The 22,174-nt window shown below is 39.8% G+C and overlaps 1 protein-coding gene and 1 long non-coding RNA gene across 2 annotated transcripts; both read right to left on the bottom strand.

Moving 5' to 3' along the window:
* Nucleotides 1-11,337: 11,337 nt before the first annotated feature.
* Nucleotides 11,338-21,223, bottom strand: LOC121719593 (histone H2A type 2-B-like). Its single transcript, XM_042105357.1, has 4 exons — nt 20,702-21,223; nt 12,046-12,099; nt 11,873-11,956; nt 11,338-11,708 (listed from the first exon to the last, which is right to left on the bottom strand). The coding sequence occupies exons 1-4, from the start codon at nt 21,073-21,075 to the stop codon at nt 11,468-11,470; spliced, it is 753 nt and encodes a 250-aa protein (XP_041961291.1). The 5' UTR covers nt 21,076-21,223; the 3' UTR covers nt 11,338-11,467.
* On the bottom strand, nt 18,326-20,258 carry LOC121719724. Its single transcript, XR_006034339.1, has 3 exons — nt 19,746-20,258; nt 19,055-19,137; nt 18,326-18,375 (listed from the first exon to the last, which is right to left on the bottom strand). It is a non-coding gene; the product is annotated as an uncharacterized LOC121719724 (long non-coding RNA).
* Nucleotides 21,224-22,174: the final 951 nt, after the last annotated feature.

The following is a 22,174-nucleotide window of genomic DNA, read 5'->3' as shown; positions in this document are numbered from 1 at the left end:
ACAAATTTAGTAAACTCTTACTTTCTTGTTAAAATCAATTGCATTCATTCACTGTGGCACAAAAGCTTAATAGAGATAATTCCTCCTACCATCATCCTCAGGAACTGGTGGCAAGGCAGCTGCAGGTTCACTTGTGGACATTCCCTCCCATTTTCGGATGAACAACAGCTTTTCCAGGAAACATTTTTCCAAATTCTGTGTCAAAGTACATAAATGGACAAAATACAGTCATTTGAATAATTAGAATGATATCAGAGGGATTAAAGACAGTTCATCCAACTTTCATTATTTTCATCTTTATTTTACTATTTTTATTACAAATAGGTCATTTGAATAATTAGAATGATATCAGAGGGATTAAAGACAATTCATCCAACTTTTATTATTTTCATTGTCCCAAAACAATATGCACTCACCATATATGGCATGTCCACAAAGCGTGGAAACTGCAAAAACCTCCAACGTTGGATGTCTAGCAGCAATCCACAACCTTGTAGCTGCAACAAAATAGATTATTATAAATTTGATTTCACACCATATTGTGAACACATAACTTATTTCAACTTCCATACTGTTTAATTTTTAAATCATTCAGCATTTCCAAAATAAGAACACACAATCTGGGTGACTAACATTAGCAAACTGGTCAGAAACGAAATGTTACTTTAGGTTATTATCAAAATGCCAGCATTGATTACCGTTTCATTAATGCGTCACATTATTGCTTAACCTGCACCCCAAAAAAGCAAACTACACACTCCATAAACTATAAAAGATAATCATAACGTTGTGCATAGATGTAGAAGCTAGTTCAACACTGGGTCTAACTGCATGCAATATTGTTTCATCAAACCGTGTTCACTAACGTTAGTGTCGCTTTCGGAATGCAAATGTGTTTTCCCTTGTGGTAGCTTCTAAATGCATTAAGTTCATTCATCATCATTAACTTGCTAGACTAATCGTGAACATGTTCTAATGTTATGTCGTGGAGCAGAAGAGATATAACTTCATAGGCCAAAAACGACTACACTCACGTTACCTGACCTTATGTCTATTATGGCTTGTAAAGTTAACGTTAACCACCGATTGTTCAGAATAAAATGGTCGTTATCTATGCAAGTAAAAGTGAATTAAATCCATAACGGTGGTTATCATGATTTATAGTAGTTATAGTAAGTTAGATAGTGTTGTAACTTATCATAATGTGTAACGTAGATAGTAGTTTGTAGTTTTGTCCTAACGTTAGCATTTCGTACCTTGTTAGCACTACAAGGTCATACCAGTTCCCACAAACCTTGCTAACGTTAGCTGTCCATAGCTAAAACTTTACCCAAAATGCGGATTTACCCACATAGTAATATGAGATGACGTAACGTTAGAATATTTTAGTTTCTACATGTATGCCAGTGTTTTTCAGAGTGTGTTAATGTAAGGTCAGGATTGACTTAACATGGACTAGCATAACGATTGCTAATCAATAACCTAGCTGCTAGAGCTAGAAGCTACTTGGCTAACAATCGATGCTGGACTTTATTATCATTTAACCTTTACAATATTGCAAGTTGCAACAGTCTTTAAAATAAACATAACAAATACGTCTGAAGACATGGGTCTACCTTACCTTTTATTCAGACATTTACATCCACTCTGTGTGCCACTTGCACCTTCTTCCAGTGCGCCAAGATAAAATGAAGTGCTGAGAAAAGAACCTCTCCTCTCAGGGTAACGGCTCATCCAGGACACCAGGGATTGGCCAATAATTCAACACATTTTGTGTTGGGCAGTATATTCCAGTAATATAACACAGTAACAACACAAAATAACACAAATTGTGTTAAAATTGTGATGACACAAAAAATGTGTAATTATTTAACACATCATTTTTGAGAGTGTATGATGATGAATGTCAGTGTTGACGCCTCTCTTTCCTTAGTATCCCTCGAAAGCTCAAGGAAACCGTCTTACCCGTTATGTACCACAGAGAGGTAAGAGGCCCTGCAAATGCACACACACACACACACAAACAAACACACACAATACACGCACACACACACACACAATACACGCACACACACACACACACACACACACACACAATACACACTCTCTTGTTTTTTTGCATGAACAAAGACAGAAACCAACTACTTAATACGAGTCTTGGATTGGGGTTAGATTTGCAAAATTCCAGGAATGTTCAAAGTTAGAATCTTGGATGGAACTTAATGGGAATATACGGAAATAAACAGGAATTCATGTGAATAAACTAGACATTTTTTAAAATTTGCAAGTAACAGGGAACTTAACTCATTGAGTGCCAAAAACGTAATATTACGTTTTTAGCGTTTTTTTTTTTTTTAATTGCGAAACTAGACACTCTAACACACCTTATATGTGATTTTGGGAACTCTGTGATGAATGGAAATTAAATATATGACGATCGTGAAACTCATGAAAACGCACAATCTGGACATTTTATCATAACTCGGTTGCCGCTTTGGGTCGAATCAGTGACGCATGCACGTCAGGTCAAAACCAGGCCATTTTCGTGGGTCTATCACTAGGTGGCAGTCTCGCAAGGTCTCGCTGATCACTTCCCGGAAAGTTTACACAAGTAAGTAACAGGCAACACTTCATATTTCATGAAAGACGTATCTCCATTTCTAGAAAAAAACAGCGATTTTGATGAAAACTAGCCACTGTTTAGCTTGGGATTTCTCAGGAACAGAGGCGTGTAGAAATACACGGTTTGCACCCACCGAAAGCTTAAAGTCTCACCTTTTAATCGAGCTATTGTATGTGTTCATAGCTATAACACAGAATATGCTGTGGCTGTACAAAAATAATCAACAATGGTCTAGATTGCTGGCACTCTAGGACAAAGCTCCCGAAAACAGCTTGGCATTCAATGAGTTAAATGTAGTTTTAAAAAAACAACATCTTGAAGCATAATATTCATTAAAACAACAATCACAAACAACATGCACACAGCAATGAGCATACTAGACATATAGGACACACCTATGGTGCATTCATGCCCATCAAAAACATTTTTTCCAGTGAAAACAGAGTATTAGGGCCAAACATAAAGAAACAGAGTATTAGGGCCAAACATAAAGAAAAAAAATATCATGATGAGATTAAACAAGACATGTCAAGTCATTTCTGGGTTTCACCTAATTTATGGGTTATTCTAAGGTATCTTATTTTCCTCCTTAATCCAATCACTATTAATTGATAATAACTAAAATGTTTGCAAATCATGTGATACTTCCATGAAGGCAGGCAGATTCCACCGTCCGTTTTAGGTGTCACCCCTGTGAATCAAACAAAAAAGAGTGCATTAATCACTGATATTTACAGAACTTCATATCAAGACTTTTATGAACCATTATCAGTGAATGATGTTGACAAACATTAACAATATTAGAGCAACACATTCGAAAACCATGACCACCTATGGAAATGTTTTAACATAATAACTTGTAGATGCTACCGGGTTAGCTAAATGACTGTCTGATAATGCTACAACCAAAAACACCTAGTAACGTTAATGGCTATAATTTCATAACCTGACTCTCGCCAGATGAATTTCGTTCCGCCTAGCTCCACTCATCTATCTGAGATCGATCCATTGGAGTGGTGTTTCAGAAGGCTGGGCCTTATCAAAAATCCTTGCATATGATTGGATAAGCCACTTGTCCGTCATCTATTGACATGCTACTTCAACCAATAATGTAGAAAAAGGTGCGCACATCTAAATGTTAAAAAAGTAGGTGCTGGACTCAAAAAGTGACAATAAAAATTACAAAGTCCGCACACTAGAGCTCCATTATTGTTTTTCCTTTTTATTCACCACATGTGACGTTTCGGGACACACTGCCCTTCCTCAGACATAAGACAGGTACCTAGCAGCCCATACTTATACTAATTGAACACCTGACATCACATGATGCAAGTGATTAAAGTGCCGAGTGCAAAGTGCTTCAAGTGCTAGTGTGCAAAATGCAGTGTGCAAAAATGCAATAAGTACAATACAATAAAATAAAGTGCCAACGTGCAATAAATAACACAAAGCACAACAGTATTTCAATGCACTCATATACCAGATAGTACCACTAGATCACAATGAGGAGTAGTGAATAATACAAAAATTACATAAATGTTACAGGCAGCCACATCGATATGTGCGATATATACAGCATGAACAACATCAAAGAAGGAACCGATCAGGACAAAGCTAACATGTCTGAGGAAAGGCAGTGTGTCCCGAAACGTCACATGTGGTGAATAAAAAGGAAAAAAAATAATGGAGCTCTAGTGTGCGGACTTCTTTGTAATTTTTAATGCTACTTCAACAACTCACATCGAAGCCAACCCGTGACGCTGAGAACAGTCTCACAGCCGCTTCTACGCTACGTCACATCTATGAAACTCAAGCCCTGCGTCCTGATTGGCTCTACCATAAAATCTGGTGCCGAAATCACTCTCAACGGAAGCGATCCCAGATGGATGTGTGGAGCTAGGCGTAGCTAAGTGGAAGAGTCGAGAGTCAGGTTAATAACATGAAGCTACCCTGAATGAATTAATAAGATGTTGTTTGCCATGATTATTACCGTACGTGTGGCTTGTGAAGAGACTAACATTACCTCAACTGTGTTAGCTAATATTAGCTGACAAACGTTAGCTGCAACCATAGGCTGTACAAATACCACAAAGCATATTTAATTAGCATAGCTATACGGTCTGCTAACGTTAACCTACCAGCTGTTGGTATGCTCATTTTAGTTCGTTGTAAAAGTTTGTTTTGTTTCTGTCAGCAGTTCATACCCAGTGAACAAAGAGCTATGTGTTTATGAGTCTGTCTTTGTGTATATTTAACATTAACATTAGCTGTGAGTTAATGTTAGCTAACGTTAGTTAGCATGAATGACACCTGCTTAAGGCTGAACGAAATTGCCGTCTGGATAAAAAAAGTTAAAGATACATACCTTCCGAAATCGCCTGATTTCCATTGCAGTGTAGCAACATTAGGAGAAACATGTGAGATCTTATTTCAAATGTTGCTTTCCTATGGGATGTGACTGCTAGGCCATACTTATGCGATCAATCTATTCTGGTCTCACCAAGGTGAGATCTCATTTCAAATGTTGCTTTCCTATGGGATGTGACTGCTGGGCCATACTCAAGCCAGATCAGGGCATTTTGGAGAGGGTCATTATTTCAAATGTTGCTTTCCTATGGCATGTGACTGCTAGGCCATACTTATGCGATCAATCTATTCTGGTCTCACCAAGGTGAGATCTCATTTCAAATGTTGCTTTCCTATGGGATGTGACTGCTGGGCCATACTCAAGCCAGATCAGGGCATTTTGGAGAGGGTCTTGGGGCTCACTGTCGTCTCACCTCAGGCCTCTCGTCCCTAAACCCCAACCTCTCACCCTTGTCCTTTGACCCTTTTGCCCTGTTCCTCTTGGCCAGGTGGAGGAGATCGAACAAGTCACTGTGGACAAGCTGAAACAGGTGCTACAGCGTGTAGAGACGAAGGTGAGTCTATCGTCAAGACGTCTCTTAGGAGGGAATCACATTGGAAATGATAAAGCGGTAGCAGTCGCGGTCGACAATGTTAGTTAAGGTATACGCTTAAGTTCTACCTCATTCTCAAGTTCAACACGAGCATAACGCCGACATTTAAACTGTTCCGCTGCTGATCCACAGTGAACAGTAGGACATTTGCCTCTTGCAGCTAGTCAATGTTAGCCTGGCTCCATCCTCCTACGTGCTTCCGCACAATATTAATTTTCCTTCAGTACGTCGTCTGGGTTTTCGGTATATTCACAGGTTTTCTCAGGCCAAGTTTTACCTGTCCAATTAGCGAACATAGGGAGTGGCTGAGAATGACAACGTTGAGGTTGTGCGCTAGTTTGTGCATGACATATGTCACGACCAAATGAGGTGTGCCACAACGAAATGAGAATTCCATTTGGAGATATAGCAATTTGAATAGAGAGGGGGTCGAAAATGACAAAATTATGCATTTTCTAATTTCTAATATTGGGTATAGATTCAATCCCATATTGGGTATAGATACATCAACAGAACAGAACAGAATTCCAGTGTGATATTGACCTAAAGTGTGTTGAAACATGATACCGAGTGTTAACATATGTCTCATAGCTCATCTTGGCTTATCCCCTGGATTCCAAAATCTGGCGCTAGTTAGCCAATGCTACCAACAGGTTTTCAAAGGGGGTGCCTTGGGCATCGGTCTAGCCATGCAAATAAATCACTGTTTTGCACCATTTAAGACGCTCAAAGTAGCTCCACACTTCATTGGTAGACTTCCGAGGGCCCATTTAAAACGAGACATTGAGAACTTTGAAAGCACTAGTAGTTTATTTACAAGACGATTTATACAGACAGTAGGCCTACCTTCAGGAGGTTTACCGTTCGCTGCCATCTTGAATTTAGTCACGATAAGTCGAGCGATGAGTACGAATGAAAAGGTATGATAAGGGATCAGATTCCAAAAATAATTCTGTGGAAATGCATGGATTCCAGTTGCTGCTACTGGATGCAACTGGAATCAATGCATTTCCACAGAATTATTTTTAGAATCTGAGTGGAGCTGGCAAAAGATCATTGAGAACTAAATGTGAATTGCTCTTAAAGTGACTATTTATACATTTTTAAAAATGTTTAGGCTAAATGTTTCATTCACAAGACCAAGCAGTACTTTCTCATTTTGCCTCCTTCAGTCCTTCATGTAGCTAGACTGCACAGGGTCAAAAGTCACTACGAAATGTGATTAATCAGCATTATTTGTTTTTAAACGTGTTATTCTTTCTGTAATTCAAAATGATCGTGTTATTTTGACAGCCCTGCCATTATTTTTAATATTATTGTTATTAACACTTCTTTCTGCTACTCTAGTGCGCCGACGTCAATGCTGCCTCCTCCAGCCCTCCAGCCACTGTCGCTAGCAGTCCATGTCCTGATGGCCGCGGCGTGCCAGCTTCGTCTTCTACTCCTTCAGCCACCAACACCAGTTGGCAGGAATTGAGATCCGCTCACTGACGGATCAGAGACGGGGGGCCTATGTCAAAGACTGTTACTATATTCAGTCAGTTCTAATATGCTTATATCCAAGCTATTCTTTCATTGGATTAAACTTTTTATCCAATCCTATCCTGTCTTTGTCTGTCTGGTAGATCTATAGGCTATCAATTTAAAGACACAGCAGTAGGCTACGTCATCAACTCGTTTGACCGCCAGTGGTTTAGACCAGTTGTCCCCAAACTACGGCCCGCCACCTCATTTTGGGTGGCCCCCTAAAACATGTCCGTGGTATATAGCATCTGGCCCGTGTGGGAGTACGACATCGCCAAACTATGACCTCCGTAATTTCCCCCATTCATTCTCTATGGCGAGTCTTAACAGTACACATGTAATACTCTTTTTGTCCACTGGTGGTTATTTTGGCACTGTTTGCCATCGAAAACGGAATGAAATGTAGGCCTATCTGCAAACAATGTAAGAGGCCTATACTGACTGCATCAGTGCTCAAAGTATTTTATCAATTAATTGTTAATAACTAACTTCTATTCAAGTCATATTTCTGGGACTTTCTGGGATAATTATTTCTATTTTTATTCACTCGTTCAATGTTCATAGAGTTCACAAAGTTCAGATGTTTTTGCCAGCACTTCATAAAACTCTCATAGTTTGAGAACTTTACATTATTTGTAGGATATTGCTTGTTCACAACTTGAGCTGTGTATGCAAAGACACAAGAGTTCAGAGTTCACACATTTTGAATTAAAATATGTTTGGGACTCCCTGCTAATCTTTCATTAGCACAATGCTAGCGTGTTATGGGCAACAATGACCCAACCTGTAAGAAATCAAAAGGACATAAGCTCTTTCGACGTTCGTTCTTTCAACTTTTGACCTATAACCCATGTTGAAGTTACACAAACTACAATCAAATCTGAGATTTGTCAACGACAATCAGGTGAAAGAGACAAATTTAGCAGTCTAGCTCCATTGACTCCCATTCATTCTGCACTCATGGCGATCGCCCCCAGTGGAACTTTGGTGGAACTGCAACCAAAATTCGGTACAATGGGACTTTTACGGAGTGGCCAGGCTCAACGTAGACGGGCTCTGTTATATCTATGGTTTAGACCAGTGTTTTTCAACCACTGTGCCGGGGCACACTAGTGTGCCGTGAGAGATCATCAGGTGTGCCGCAGAAAATTACCCAAATGTCACTCAAAAAAAAAAAGCAACTGTTGCATCAAAGAATTTATAACCACATGCTGTCATTGATTGTATGATTGCACTATTTGTGGTATGCAGGCATTGTACAACATCATTCCCGAAAGGGGTGGGCCGCAATGTCAACCCACCACTGGATACAAACACATACCCAACCCCCCACTCCCCTTTTTCTTTGTTTTGTGTTTTTCATCGTCAATTGTTGATATTTAACAATATGCGAAAAGCGTGCAGTTTTTTATGGATGAGGACAGCTGCTTCACTAACACCTTCACGTGCTCCACCATTTATAAATGATAAATGTTTTGCATCTCAAAACCCCATACACTAAACTAACTGTATTATATTTACGTTATATGTTCTAACGTTAATGAACGAAAATAAACAACGAAATGCAGTTTGCATCTAACCAGAAGTGCAAAATATTTTCTAAGCATTTAGACCCATGGCTGCCACTTGAAACGTGCTTCCGGTCATGACTGCATTGTTATTATGTTAACTATGGACTTATTGCAACAATTGGTCAATTTTATATTCATTAATTTAACTTTAAAACGTCGTATCAATCCATGTATGAAGGTGTTGCGATCAGTTAGAGATTAAGCGCCCAAACATGTGACGTCACATGCAGCTGTAGTTTCTTATCACCGTGTTACGACAAAAACTCAAAAAAAAAAACTCAAAAAAAAAATCCCATCCACTCCGCTAAACTCTAGGAACGCAACCACTAGATGGCGATGAGATTACTTTCCTTCCCTATATGGCCGTTGTCTACACATATCCCACCCCTTCCTCGGCAAAACGTCGACATGTGAATACATTGAGCCAATCATGTGGTGTGATGTGAATACATTGAGCCAATCATATGGTGTGTTGTGAAGACATCGTGCCAATCATGTGTTGTGAACTCGCCACTGGAGCAAGATGGTGTCGTGAAGCCTTGCGCACGCGCATTTCTGCCGAATAGGATGCCCAAAATACGTTGCCATATGGCCGCCGAGTGGAGGGACTTGCCTAAAAGGACTTTGCCAAAGCGTTACAAACTAGCCCCAAGCATTTCTATGGAGGATTTTTTGAGTGCTGTGTCTCCTCATTAGAAAGTGACTTTGGCTACACATATCCCACCCCTTGGTATCGTGAAGCCTTGCACATGCGCATCTCTACCGAATAGGATGCCCGATGAGTGCCCAAAAAGGTCAATATCATCCGGCTGCGGACACAAATAGGCGTTCCCGTGCTGGTGACCAAAACGCCCCCTTCTTCGTCACTATCAACAACATCCGGCTCCCTTTGCCTACTTCTTCGCCTCCTGAATGCGACGGTCGACATCTGGGTTATAGCATTCGCTAGATAGTTAACCTTTCTAAAGAAGTTGTTTTAGAATAACACTTAGAACACAAAGAGTAGTAGAACTAGGACAGGTAGCGTAGAACTAGCGTTAGCGACAATACAGAACGTTAGTCCTATTAGCCTACAGTACAAGTTTACATTTGATCTACGTGTAGGATCTGAGCACAAGCAGACGTCAGCTAGCATAGAGATGCTTGTTTAGGTGTAATTTCCTGATTACAGTAGCCTAAACTACGATAATTTCAGGGAGGCTCCATGGTAGCCAAATCTAATGAGAATGTTGGGGCTGTGTAGTTATCTCTGGAGAGAGCATGGGACTTTGTACCGTTCTAATCCAGATACCATAGGCTACACTCCCCCCCACATTAAATGTTTTCAATAAAGATACAAATAAAAATAATTGTTCTCAAACTATTTACTTTTAATATATTCACAGTATGGTCAGTTGTACTAACCTGACCCTAGCCAGATGAATGTCGTTCCGCTTAGCTCCGCCTAGCTTCACTCACATCCATCTGGGACCTCTTCCATTGAGAGTGATTTCTCCAACCAACTTTATGGTTTAGCCAATCAGGACGCAGGGCGGGAGTTTCATAGATGTGACATAGCGTAGAAGCGACTGTGAGTCTGTTATTAGCGTCACGGGTTGGCTTCGATGTGAGTGGTTGAAGTAGCACGTCAATAGATGACGGACAAGTGGCTTATTCAATCATATGCAAGCATTTTTTGATTAGGCCCAGCCTTCTGAAGCAACACTTCAATGGATCGGTTCCAGATGGATGAGTGGAGCTAGGCGGAGCGAAATTCATCTGGCTACTGCCAGGTTACAGTTGTACATGGTAAGAACAGTAGTGTTGTTTTTGTACTTTTGAACAGGCAAGAACAGTATTGAAAAAACTCAGGCTATTTATTCAGAAACAGCAGTTCACTTAATGCTTTGAGCCAGAGAGCTGGCCGATAGCATCAGGGGTCAGTAAAGCATATTGAATGAATGTATTTCAGTGCATTGTGCCCAATTCACAAATTCACAGTTACTTGCAAAGATTCAAAAATAAAAACATAATTAAATAATAATAATAATAATAATAAAAACACTCTTACACTAGGAGCTTATTCACCTGTAGGCTAACAAGCCCCATAGGCATATAACTGATTTGCCAAATAGGCTGTGAAACCCCAAAAACCCGTTCTGCCAAAGCATCATTAATGTAAATGGAGGGGTGGAAGGGCTTTGCAAGTGTTTTGAAAGATTTAGATAGATAGATAAATAGATAGATAGATACTTTATTGATTCAAGGTCTCAGTAGCATACAGACATCACACACAACATGCACTAACAACAAAAAAAGTAATAAAAGTATATAGGCCTAATATAAAAAAACACAACTAAGCAATAAGGACAGTAGAAGATAAAGGGTATACTAAAATACAAATTATACTGAATAACACTAAATCTAAAACAAGTCTAAAACAGTATCCATAGTGTGCTTAGGGGTGATTAAGCATGAGGCGCTTGCAATGACTGAGGCACGGACTGAGCCTGTGATTCTCTGTGCATAGTAAGGTAAGGTGCTCTGTGAGAGTGAGTGTCATGGTGATGGTGCAAATTAGTAAGTCCAACAGTGCAAGAATAAAGTCTAGAGACCAGCATAAAATAAATATGGACATATAAGAGAGTAGACAAGGTAATATAAAAAAGACTATAGAAAAACTATATCAGTGCAAGAATGGGTTGACGTAATAGGGTTACAGCCTTTATACGAGTACTGATTATAAAGCATTACGTATTAAGTAAAGGTATAAGTGTGGCCACAATCCGGCTGTGGGATGGAGGGAGGGGTTATGCATATGTGCTAATATAGCATGCAAACAGTGAAGCAGTAAGACAGTGGTAAAAAGTGGCTAGTGGACAGACAGTACAGCAAGATTTTGATACTGTGTTAAAAACACCTAGCATAGACATATCAAGACACAGTGTTTCTCCAATAATTTGTTGTAACACTTCTGGGGGGAAGATTGGCCTGTCACTTGATGTGCTTGATGGAGAGTGTGAGAATGGTCCGACAGCTTGTCCTGTAAGACTAGAGAGAGAGAGAGAGAGAGAGAGAGAAAGAAGAGAAGAGAAGGGGAGGGAGATTAGATATCATATTCATTAGCACCAAATACAAATAAATGGCCAAGTTTGTTTTTGTTTAATTTGTAGCCATGTTAGAAAATGGCAAAGTACAGAGACAGTATGTAATACCTTTCACTGCTTGCTGTCTGGAAGGTGGTGCTGAACTGGGCCGATGGAGACGATGGGAGGGGTACGCCAGCTTGTCCTGCAGGGCTAGAGAGAAAGAGAGAGTTTTTTTTTAACCATCTTCATGAGCAACAAATAAAACTAAATGGCAAAGGACTTAATATAGTAAGTGATACCTTTCACTGCTTGCTTGAGAGGGTGGGAGGGGTCCGCCAGCTTGTCCTACAGGGCTAGAGAGATTACAGAAAGATGAATAACAAACACTACTTACCCACAATTATACCTGCCACCAAAACGTAGCTTCACATCGACCAATGTAATAGTGTGCCATTGCCATGCTAGCTAGCACGTTAACTCTTACCAACGAACTCTTACCAACGATGCTAACGAACACGAACATCCAAATTAACAATGTACTCTGGTCATTTCAGTCCATATAAGTATTATCTATGATTTCAGCTACACAGGAAAATACTTGGCAAAGTCTTCGCAGCAAAATCTAACTACAAACAGTTTTAAGTTATACGTTGCTCTCTTCTGGCTAGCTGCTAAATATGAACAAGATAGCATGAGATTACCGAACCACACTTGTTGCATTTACTATCAGACTCTGATACGACGAAACAACAGCTTAGTGATGTAGGGTAAATGGAAATACTTCCCCAATGTTGTCAAAACAAACAATAGTCAACTTACTGACATCTCTCATTGAATGACCGCAACCGGGGAAATTATCTTATTAATGGAAAATACCGAGAAACCTTCTCTGTGCACACCCATAGACTGTAAAAAATATGGACAAAGCGTCTGTGACGTCACCCATAGATTTTCTGAAGAACGGTTATGAAGCCGTTTATGGGGGGTATGGGCGGCGCCATCTTGGAAAACCTTGGGAAATCCTAACCCCGCCCACCTCCTGAGCAAGCCGGTGAACCCATAGACTGTATATATAGAACTGGACAGTGTGGCTGCATTCTACAGTGTTCTATGGAATTGAAGCCGCCGAGGCGACGCCATCTTGGAAAATTTGGAGCCAATTTGAAGTGCGGCTGCGCAGCAAAAGTTGAAGCATGCGCAGTGAAGAGGAGTCGCGGTCAGGCACGCCCACTCAGTTGCCACTCAGCGAGTTAAACACGCCCCTTGTCAAGTGAAACCCGCCCCCTTCTCCTTTCCACAACGCAGGTCGACTCGGCGCCGAAGGCTAGCTGGCTGGATGAATTTTACGGCTGTGACTGAGTTAGCTAAACAGTACAAACAACAATCGGTTTGTTCTTGTCTGGTAAGTGTTGCGTATCAACTGAAACGTTTTTTTGTCTATTGGTGTTCTTAAATACGTCTAAGAGAGCTTATTATGTTGATTATAGACTGTGACAATTTAGTATGGTGAATACTAATGAGCTAACAACAGAAATGCGGACAGCGAATTACATGCCAACGTTAGCAGCTACATTAACGTTACCGGGAGGCTAAGTTAGTCATTGAAGTGAAGATTAGCACACAGCTCCCTTAACAGTCGATGCATGATATAATTGGTTTTATTAGTTGTTGCTGTTTTCAAATATCATGTATGCCATCTCAACATGGAGTTACCATTGACTGTACATGGGGATTAATAACACTAGACAGTCAGTACAGTATATGATGTGATAAAGCAACGGTATGATGTGATAAAGCAACGCAAGTTAACGTTAACGTAATGTGAAGCATGGACCTCATCAACCTCGTGTTAATGTAACTACTAGCCATTTTTAACGTTAACGACACCTCTGTTAGAGCTACTTCTGTGATGGTAGGTCGGTAGCATAGACTGTAAAAAATAGATCGGTAGGTCAGTAGTTGTAGACCGCATAAGTGAATGATCGATAAATGAAACACCTGCATTAAACACTGGCTGCTACGCCAAGAACCAGTCACTTCCCAGGGATATCGGTGAACATTTGAGAAAGACCTTAGTTTGTCATCTAACGTCCATGATCAGTCATACTGATAACGTTATTTTTCAAGCTGACGCAAGTTAATAACATTCACACCGCATATTTAAATGTGTAGTTAACATTGTAGGTAGGCTGTGAAGTTTATTGCACACATATATTTAATTAATTGGTATTACTAGTGGTGTTGAGTGCCTGATTAGATGCTTTGTAATGTTGTAAAATTGTCTGACTAACTTTATTGTAACTTTCCTTTTTGCAGGTAAGATATGGGTGATGACTGAATGTACTGGAGGTGGCGGCAAGGTGGTCTCCATGGTCTACATTAGTCTGCAAGCAAGGGAATGCCTACGTGAAGATGTTTGGCTGGGGTGGTCTGAGGTGGCATGTCCTCCCCCTTTCTCCAAGTACCCTGACATCCATCTCCCTGACATCATCACCCACCGTCACTGGATCAACCTGAAGCCCCTTATACATGGGACATGGCACAGCACCACTACGTTCTGAAAACACATGACTTTCAATAACTTCCATGGCACCAAGAAAGGTCTGCCTCTGCTCTGAACCTTCTGTTAATGTGACATCATTTATACTTGAGGCTGTACACATCCCTTTGTTTCTATTTTCTTTATTGATGTCACCCAAACTTCAACTTTCTGTATGCCCCTGAACTCACACAAAATGTAAATTGCAATGCGCCATTTAACTAGTGGTGTAGTCGAGTTAGTTAGTTGTAGTGGTGGGTATACTGTGAGCAACCCCAAATGTTATTAAATACATATCCTTGCCTATTTTAAATGGGTTTACTGTGTAGTCCTGTGTATCACGTAGACTATACCACGGTCATTTAACTGCCTTGGTATTTAAGTCAGAGGCCATTGCTTAGTATTTAACTGTAGCCTACACAAAGATGTAGATGTTACAAGAATGTTAATATCAGATTAATTATTGGTTGATACTAAATCAATATTGAATGTTTTTTATTTCTTTTGTGTGATCTATCATTCAGAATGCTGCAACATGCCACAATCAGCCAAAGAGGACACATCGTAACTCCTCTCCTAGTTACTCTCCATTGGCTCCCTACAGTAGACAGAATTAAATTTAAATCTCTCACTTTGGCCTATAGGACATTGACTGGATCTGCTCCTTGTTATTTTAATTCAATGATCAAGATATACATCCCCAACCGCCCACTGTGGTCTTCTGATGAACTTCTGTTGTGTCGACCAGTCTTAAACGCTAGGTCAAATTCAAGACTCTTTTCCTCAGTGGTACCATGTTGGTGGAATGAGTTGCCCAGTGCTCTTCGTTCTTGTGATAGTTTTTGGTCTTTTAAGCACTTCTTATACATTATGGTTTGTATGCAGTAGTACTGTTTTATTTTCATTATAGGCTGTTGATTAATTTGACATTGTTTATTATTGATATTCTCCTTAATGTAGTCTTACCATGTTATTGTTATTATATTATTGATTGAATGGGCATTATTATTTATTATTGCTTTCCCCCCTCATTGTTTATTTCATTAGGCTATTGATTGATCCCTGTTTTAAGTATTATATTGTTTTGTATTTGTTAAGGGTAACCATAACCATCATAATGTGGTATTTTCTTATGCACTTGAAACAAAGAATAAAAATGTTTCTTTAAACGTAGTACCACTTTAAACACATCACACACTGAACAGCAAAGTAGCTTCCTGATTATGTGTAAAATGTTTAGAGTATCCTGTCCTGATGTAGTAGGTCCATGTTCTCATATTTTTACAGCTGACATGAAGGCTGCAGTATTACATTTTTGATTTATAATGGAGCACCCTCTCTGGTGAAAGACTAGCAAGCCTGTGGTAGAGGCATACGATTACAGACATATTGAGAGGGCCTATCAATGAGTTGTCACAGTTTTCAATTTAGACGTATTATTTTGAAATGATGTACGTCTACGGGAGGATTTACCCCGCAAAATGTTACGGGAGGATTTCTCATGCAAAATGCTTCTCCAGCAGTGCAATCGCAGGTAACAACGATACCTTAACGCATTTTCAGATACCGCTGTTCTAAGCATACTAAGCAAATTGGCCATTTGTAACTTTGAATCCCTCCTCACGTTAAGCTATGGTCCAATAATGTGTTCACTAAAACACAAGTAACGTTATTTGTCGGGCTGATTCATAAATGGGCATACCGAGGTTGTCGACCTAGCAGGCTAGGTGGCGTTTTTTGCCATTCGCAAAACTAAGCAAGAGTTAACGTTAATGAAACTTTACATCGCCTTCTCCAGTGACAAAGTATATTCAAATGAAGTTGCAACGATGATGGCGGCAATCACTGGTTACGTTAAACCATTTCAAACAAGTAGGACTGTAAATGATGGTGACTATGGCTAACGTCACTTCGGATCAATATAGCAGAGCCCTTTTACTTTACCTATCAACTGGCTAATGCTAGCATGATGTAGCATGCTATGAGCTAATATACTTAGCATCTACGAAAGAACAGAACATATCTTTTTTCACAAAGAATCTGTCACAACTAACAACGATGTCTCTTACCAGCAACTACACAATGTATGACTATCAATATGTATTTAGTCAGACTGTGATAAGATATAGCCTAATGATAATAACAGCAACACTTATTTAGGTTAGATTATGTGTCGAAATCATAGGGTCGAAATCAGGCGTTAAAATAAGTGAGCGAGTCGCGGTAGTGTCTGCAGCCAGCTGTCAATCATAGGTGTAAACACGCCCTTTTAGATTTGTTAATATAACATTAAAAAAAATAATTTCAGCGAGAAAAGAAAAATTGTGTGTATTGAAGCATCTTGAAAACTATTTTTTCGAATAAAAAGTTGTTGATACAAAAATAGTTTTAGATGAGAAAAGTGACACGGAAAGTTGGCTACTTGGCCATTGAAATACATGGGGATGGGCGGAGTTACACATTGTACTGCAGCCAGCCACCAGGGGGCTCTGGACTAACGCTCGCATCACTCTTAACAGACGGCACACTGTCCAGTTCTATATATACAGTCTATGGGTGAACCCGCCTCGTCGTCAGCCGAGCACAGCAGCCTCAGCTAAGCTATCTGTAACGTTAGGCCTACAAGATGGACTGGCACAGACGTTGCTGTAACATAATTTGCTGGTAAGTTTGATCTGCTAACGTGAAGTTCATGTATGTTTCTTAATGCCATGTTCAGACACTTTTTAATTTTGTATGCTGAAAGGTATTTGGGTGAACGGTTGAAAAGTTGAGAATGAAGAGTTGAGTTTGCAGATTCTAGCTTCTAGGTAAAATAAACTTAGCTATCCCTCCCTTGCTGAAGTTACGGTAAAATAACGTAGAGTAGTTTAGCGTTACAGGTTCAGCAACTCATACTGACAAAAATGTATCTTTGCCTTTATTGTTTTGTGATTAACGTTAGCATCTCATATCCTCAGTGGCAGCCATCATTGTAACGTTAATTAATTTACGATAACATCAGCCAGCTCGCTGTATTCTGTCAACGTTTGGTGTGAATTGATAACAAAATCGTAGTAGGGTATTAGTTAACTTGTACATCATGAATTCATTTTGATTAACTCTTAATATCACGTTTTGAAATCGCTATATTGCTCTAAAGTTGTCAGTGGTAGCTTGGTCTAAGATGACATTGAAATTTCTCATCGGTGGCCATTTCACGATCCAGCGTTCATGTTCGGTTAGCTTTCCTTATTTCCCCTTCTTGTCAGGCTATTATCAAAACGTTAAATCCAGTTAGTGTCCGGTGTTTGGCATAACAATGCCAATATTAGTGTAGTTTGTCACTGAAGACCCATTTCAAATCGCACAATAGTACTACAGCATTGTACAATAACTGTACTTTTGTTGATTACAACAAGTAGTGTTGGTTTGCCTTATTGTATTATCTTGTAAGATATATAGGTACTAATGAAAAGTTTACCTTTCTATTTTGGCAGTTCGCCATGGGGAGGAGGCGGCAAGGAGGTCCATGGGCTCTAACCTGGGCCTAGAGGTCCAGGTGAAGTGGTTTGGCTGGGGTGTAGTGATATTGAACCCATTGAGAGTATACAGTACGTTTCACTTTATGTTTATTGATGGACTGTTACACCTACCCTTTACTTATGCCAAACCCATTTCTGTTCTTTAAATATCAGAAAGCAAACTTACTGTTGATTGCACTGAACTTGCACTTGGAAATGTTTATGGAACTTTTCTGAACTGTGAATTACATTAAAACTCATGCCAAACCAATTTGCCTGTGCTTTCAAAAACATTTATACAAATCCGTCAGCTTCAGTCAGTAGGTTGAATTGAAGACCCAGATGCAGAAGTAAAGGTGATTTTTTACTTGTATATCTTGAGCATTACAGGTAACCACTGAATTTGTGAAACTAAAATAACAAAAACTAATATGTACTAAGCTAGTACATAGTCAATACATATTAGATCACTTTAAAGACACAGATGCAAATGCTGTAAATAAAGGTGAACAAAGTCCTTGAAATCAGAAGCTGCCACTGCTCAATGACTTCTGCCCCATCTGGTAGGATTTCAAAATGTTCCAGATCTGAAAACAGAAATATTGGTATGTCACATCCTTGAACTTACTGTAAACTATGAACAAGTGCTCACAAATTAAGCTAAATTTTTTTTTTTTTATGTGGCAATCATAGACTGTGGAGGCAATGTATGACAACAACGAAGTAAGATTTGCAGACTCACTCCCAATATTTATAATGAACAACCAACTCACAGAACACTTAGCTGAATGGGGACAGGACACGCGTATTCAACTATTGCACATGCCCTGTTTACGCGGGCAATAAGCAAAAACAAATGTGGTGTATTTAAAGTATTGTAGAATAAATATTTCTTGTATTTTTGTGTTTTCAGTGAAACAGTGTAAGCTCATATCTACACCCTATTGAGGTAGTTATTAACAGTTAGGCCAAGGTCCAGTCAAACAGTAGCCAGCCACTGGTGCCATATTGTTTAATTATGCAATCTGTATCCAACCAAAACCTGCTGATTTGAAGGCATAATACAACTACTTTCCGTGTGTGACTTATCAAAAGATGCTAATGATAAATTATTTTGATAGTTATTGCACAGGACTGCTCAAAATAAAAGGCCACTCTAAATGTCTGAAATGCATTCATGTTTGTTCAGTATATGGTAACGATGTCTGGAATATACAACCAGTAGGTTGCTCCAATTAAATGTATGAAAAATCAAAGTCAAAGTACCATGGACTGCACAGACAAGAATTGAAGTTAGGAGTCCAGAGCCCTCTCCAGCACCCAGCCTGTCTGGATTACCTACAGGGAATCTTTGCATAGACAAGAAGTGTTCGTTCAAATTTGTGTTTAACAAATAAATGGCATCAATAAGAGTTTCAAACGTCAGTTATAACTATCGCTTGTTATCACAGCTCCATGTTCAAAGTATAAGTCAATGGTTCATAGCGGTTCACAATTTTGCCTCAGCTAGCCGACAACAAGCATTTTAATGCTTCGGCTGAAGTTTTTTTTTTTTATCTTAAACGTGACAACCCAAAGACTGTATAAATTGTCAATGGACTAAGCATTCCCACAGAGCGTATTTACAAAAGGTTTTTTGACGAAAACATGCTTTGTTGCCCCAGTATGTTTGTGAACTAACGTTAACTTTAGAGCTGTCTGTTCATTGACTAACACCTGGCTAGTATGACCAACGTTAAGCTAACTCATAACGGGAGCACAATGGTTTTCACTAACGTTAACTTTATCAAGTTAACTAAATGTATGTGTGTGCTTCTGCCATTCGGTCATCATTTTCAACATTAACTTATTTGAGGCGATATGATGCTAACGTAGCCTAACGTTAGTGCCCACTCGATGCTAAATAATGCTAACATCTAGTGCTACGTGAAATAGTAGTGGAATGAATGTCACTTACCTGAAAAAACTGGAACGAAGTCTTCTGAAAGTGTCGGTTAGTAGGCTTCAATAAGTAGCTTAGCAAACCATTTTATGTCAGCTTTTTGAATAAAGATGTTCAGAAAGGATGTGGTAACTGTGTATAATCATGGCTGAGACGTCAAAGTTTCAGGGTTTCCACTTTCCACTCAGCTGGCAACGTCTGCTGCTGTATGCCTCGACGTCAGCCGTCAATCAAGCCGACCACGCCCTTAATTATTCATATATTTTATATCTAAATGTGATCTAAACTAATGAGTTAGAAAAAAAATCACCCCCCTCACAGTTGTCAGGCACTGGGAAACTACCAAAAAGTACAATAAAAGTCCATGGGACCAGGCTTTAAAAACATGTATTTACGCTGTGAAAACGGACATTTTAACATGGGAGTCTATGGACATTTGCTCGCTTTTGGGACCAGTCCCTAGCGGATTTTCGATGTATTGCAGTTTTTCGAACTTCCGGGTAGGCTTCATTGTTCAGATTAGAATGTTGCCGCTTGTGCACACCATAGACAGTGGTGCACACACGGGATGAAATTGAGGAAAAGGAAGAAGACATGACATCATACCCAGCGTCACTTGAAGCTCTTCGTGATTGGTCGATGCTGCAGTACCAGGAACGCCCAATGGGCGTTCTTGTTTAATGACGGACACGCCTATGCCGCAGACGGACCCTACTCGATCACTCGGACATGTTGTCTCAAATGATGGCCTCTAACACAAGTTTCAGAGAGGATTAGAGCTAGTAATCAAGGATCTTTGACTGTGGACGGGGTGGAAATAATTGAAGCTAAAACGATTCAATATCACAATATCATATTTTAACAACCATTTTATAATATCTAGAGGTTTGGACACATTTTGGAAACGCTTTTATAAGATTACATGGGTGGCTCTTAAAAGAGCCGTTTTGTTGATGCCGATGCTGGTTTACTTGGACTTCTCGGTCTTCTTGGGCAACAGCACAGCCTGGATGTTAGGCAACACACCACCCTGAGCGATGGTCACGCCACCGAGCAGCTTGTTCAACTCCTCGTCGTTGCGGACAGCCAACTGCAAATGGCGGGGAATGATACGGGTCTTCTTGTTGTCACGGGCAGCGTTGCCGGCCAACTCCAGAATCTCAGCCGTCAGATACTCGAGCACAGCGGCCAAGTAGACCGGTGCACCAGCGCCGACACGCTGAGCATAGTTGCCTTTACGCAGCAGCCTATGGACACGGCCAACGGGGAACTGAAGTCCAGCCCTCGATGAACGAGTCTTTGCCTTCGCCCTAGCCTTGCCTCCGGTTTTTCCACGTCCGCTCATTGTTGTAACAGGTTTATTACTCGATAATCAGAGAATGATGCGGCGTCAAGGACATGCAGAATATATATAGTCACACAAACAGATTCTCATTCGCTGAAACTTGATAGCAAAGAGCCAATCAGGACACACCAGTAAATGTAAGCCTGGCCCACTTGTTCCTTTAGAGCAAAGGTTCCCAAACTGTGAGGCGCGCCTCCCCTGGGGGGCGCCAAATAATTTTAGGGGAGGCGTGGAAGGTTGATTCAAAAAATAAGGATTATTAAGGCGTTTATTTCATGTTAGAACTATCTATGTTTTTTTTTTTTTTTCAATAATTATGTAATTGTCAACATTATAAAATCGAAATAAATCATAGAAGAGATGTATACTAAATCTTTGGGATAGTGGAAAGTATTATTGATCCCTATCCTGAGTGAGAATGTATTGTGCCAAACTTCATAACGTAATTTAGCAAAAGTGGCACCAGCCGAGCTAGCTGCAAGATACCAGTAGCGCGGAGGTGTCACTGTTTTCGGAGGGGAGGCCCACATTGATGGAGTTTGGGAAGCCATGCTTTAGAGAAAATGTTAGTGAATGCACATAGCCACAACTGAATATAAGATGTAATTTCAAGCAAAGTCATCGTACCGTAAATAAATAAATTAAAATATGATGTATCTTGCTCATTGTGGGGTCGCGACATTTTTAGTGTAAATATCTCACGAAAACCGAAGCATGGCTAGATTCCGATCATAATGCAGTCCTCTCAGAGGTAGTTGCCTGGTATTTCTGGCGGGAAGTCTGCAGGGGCCAACACCTTCATACATGGATTGATACGACGTTTTAAAGTTAAATTAATGATTATAAAATTGACTAATTGTTGCAATAAGTCCATAGTTAACATAATAACATGCAGTCATGACCGGAAGCACGTTTGAAGTGGCAGCCATGGGTCTAAATCCTTAGACAATATTTTGCACTTCTTGTTAGATGCAAACTGCATTTCGTTGTTTATTTTCGTTCATTGACGTTAAAAGCTATAGCTTATATAGTGTTAGAACACATAACGTAAATATAATACAGTTAGTTTAGTGTATGGCGTTTTGAGATGCAAAACATT

The sequence above is a fragment of the Alosa sapidissima genome, chromosome 9 (genome assembly GCF_018492685.1).
Source record: "Alosa sapidissima isolate fAloSap1 chromosome 9, fAloSap1.pri, whole genome shotgun sequence".
Taxonomy (NCBI): Eukaryota; Metazoa; Chordata; class Actinopteri; order Clupeiformes; family Clupeidae; genus Alosa; species Alosa sapidissima.
Note: the sequence above shows the minus strand (reverse complement) of the source record. Positions and strands in the feature narration are given on the sequence as shown.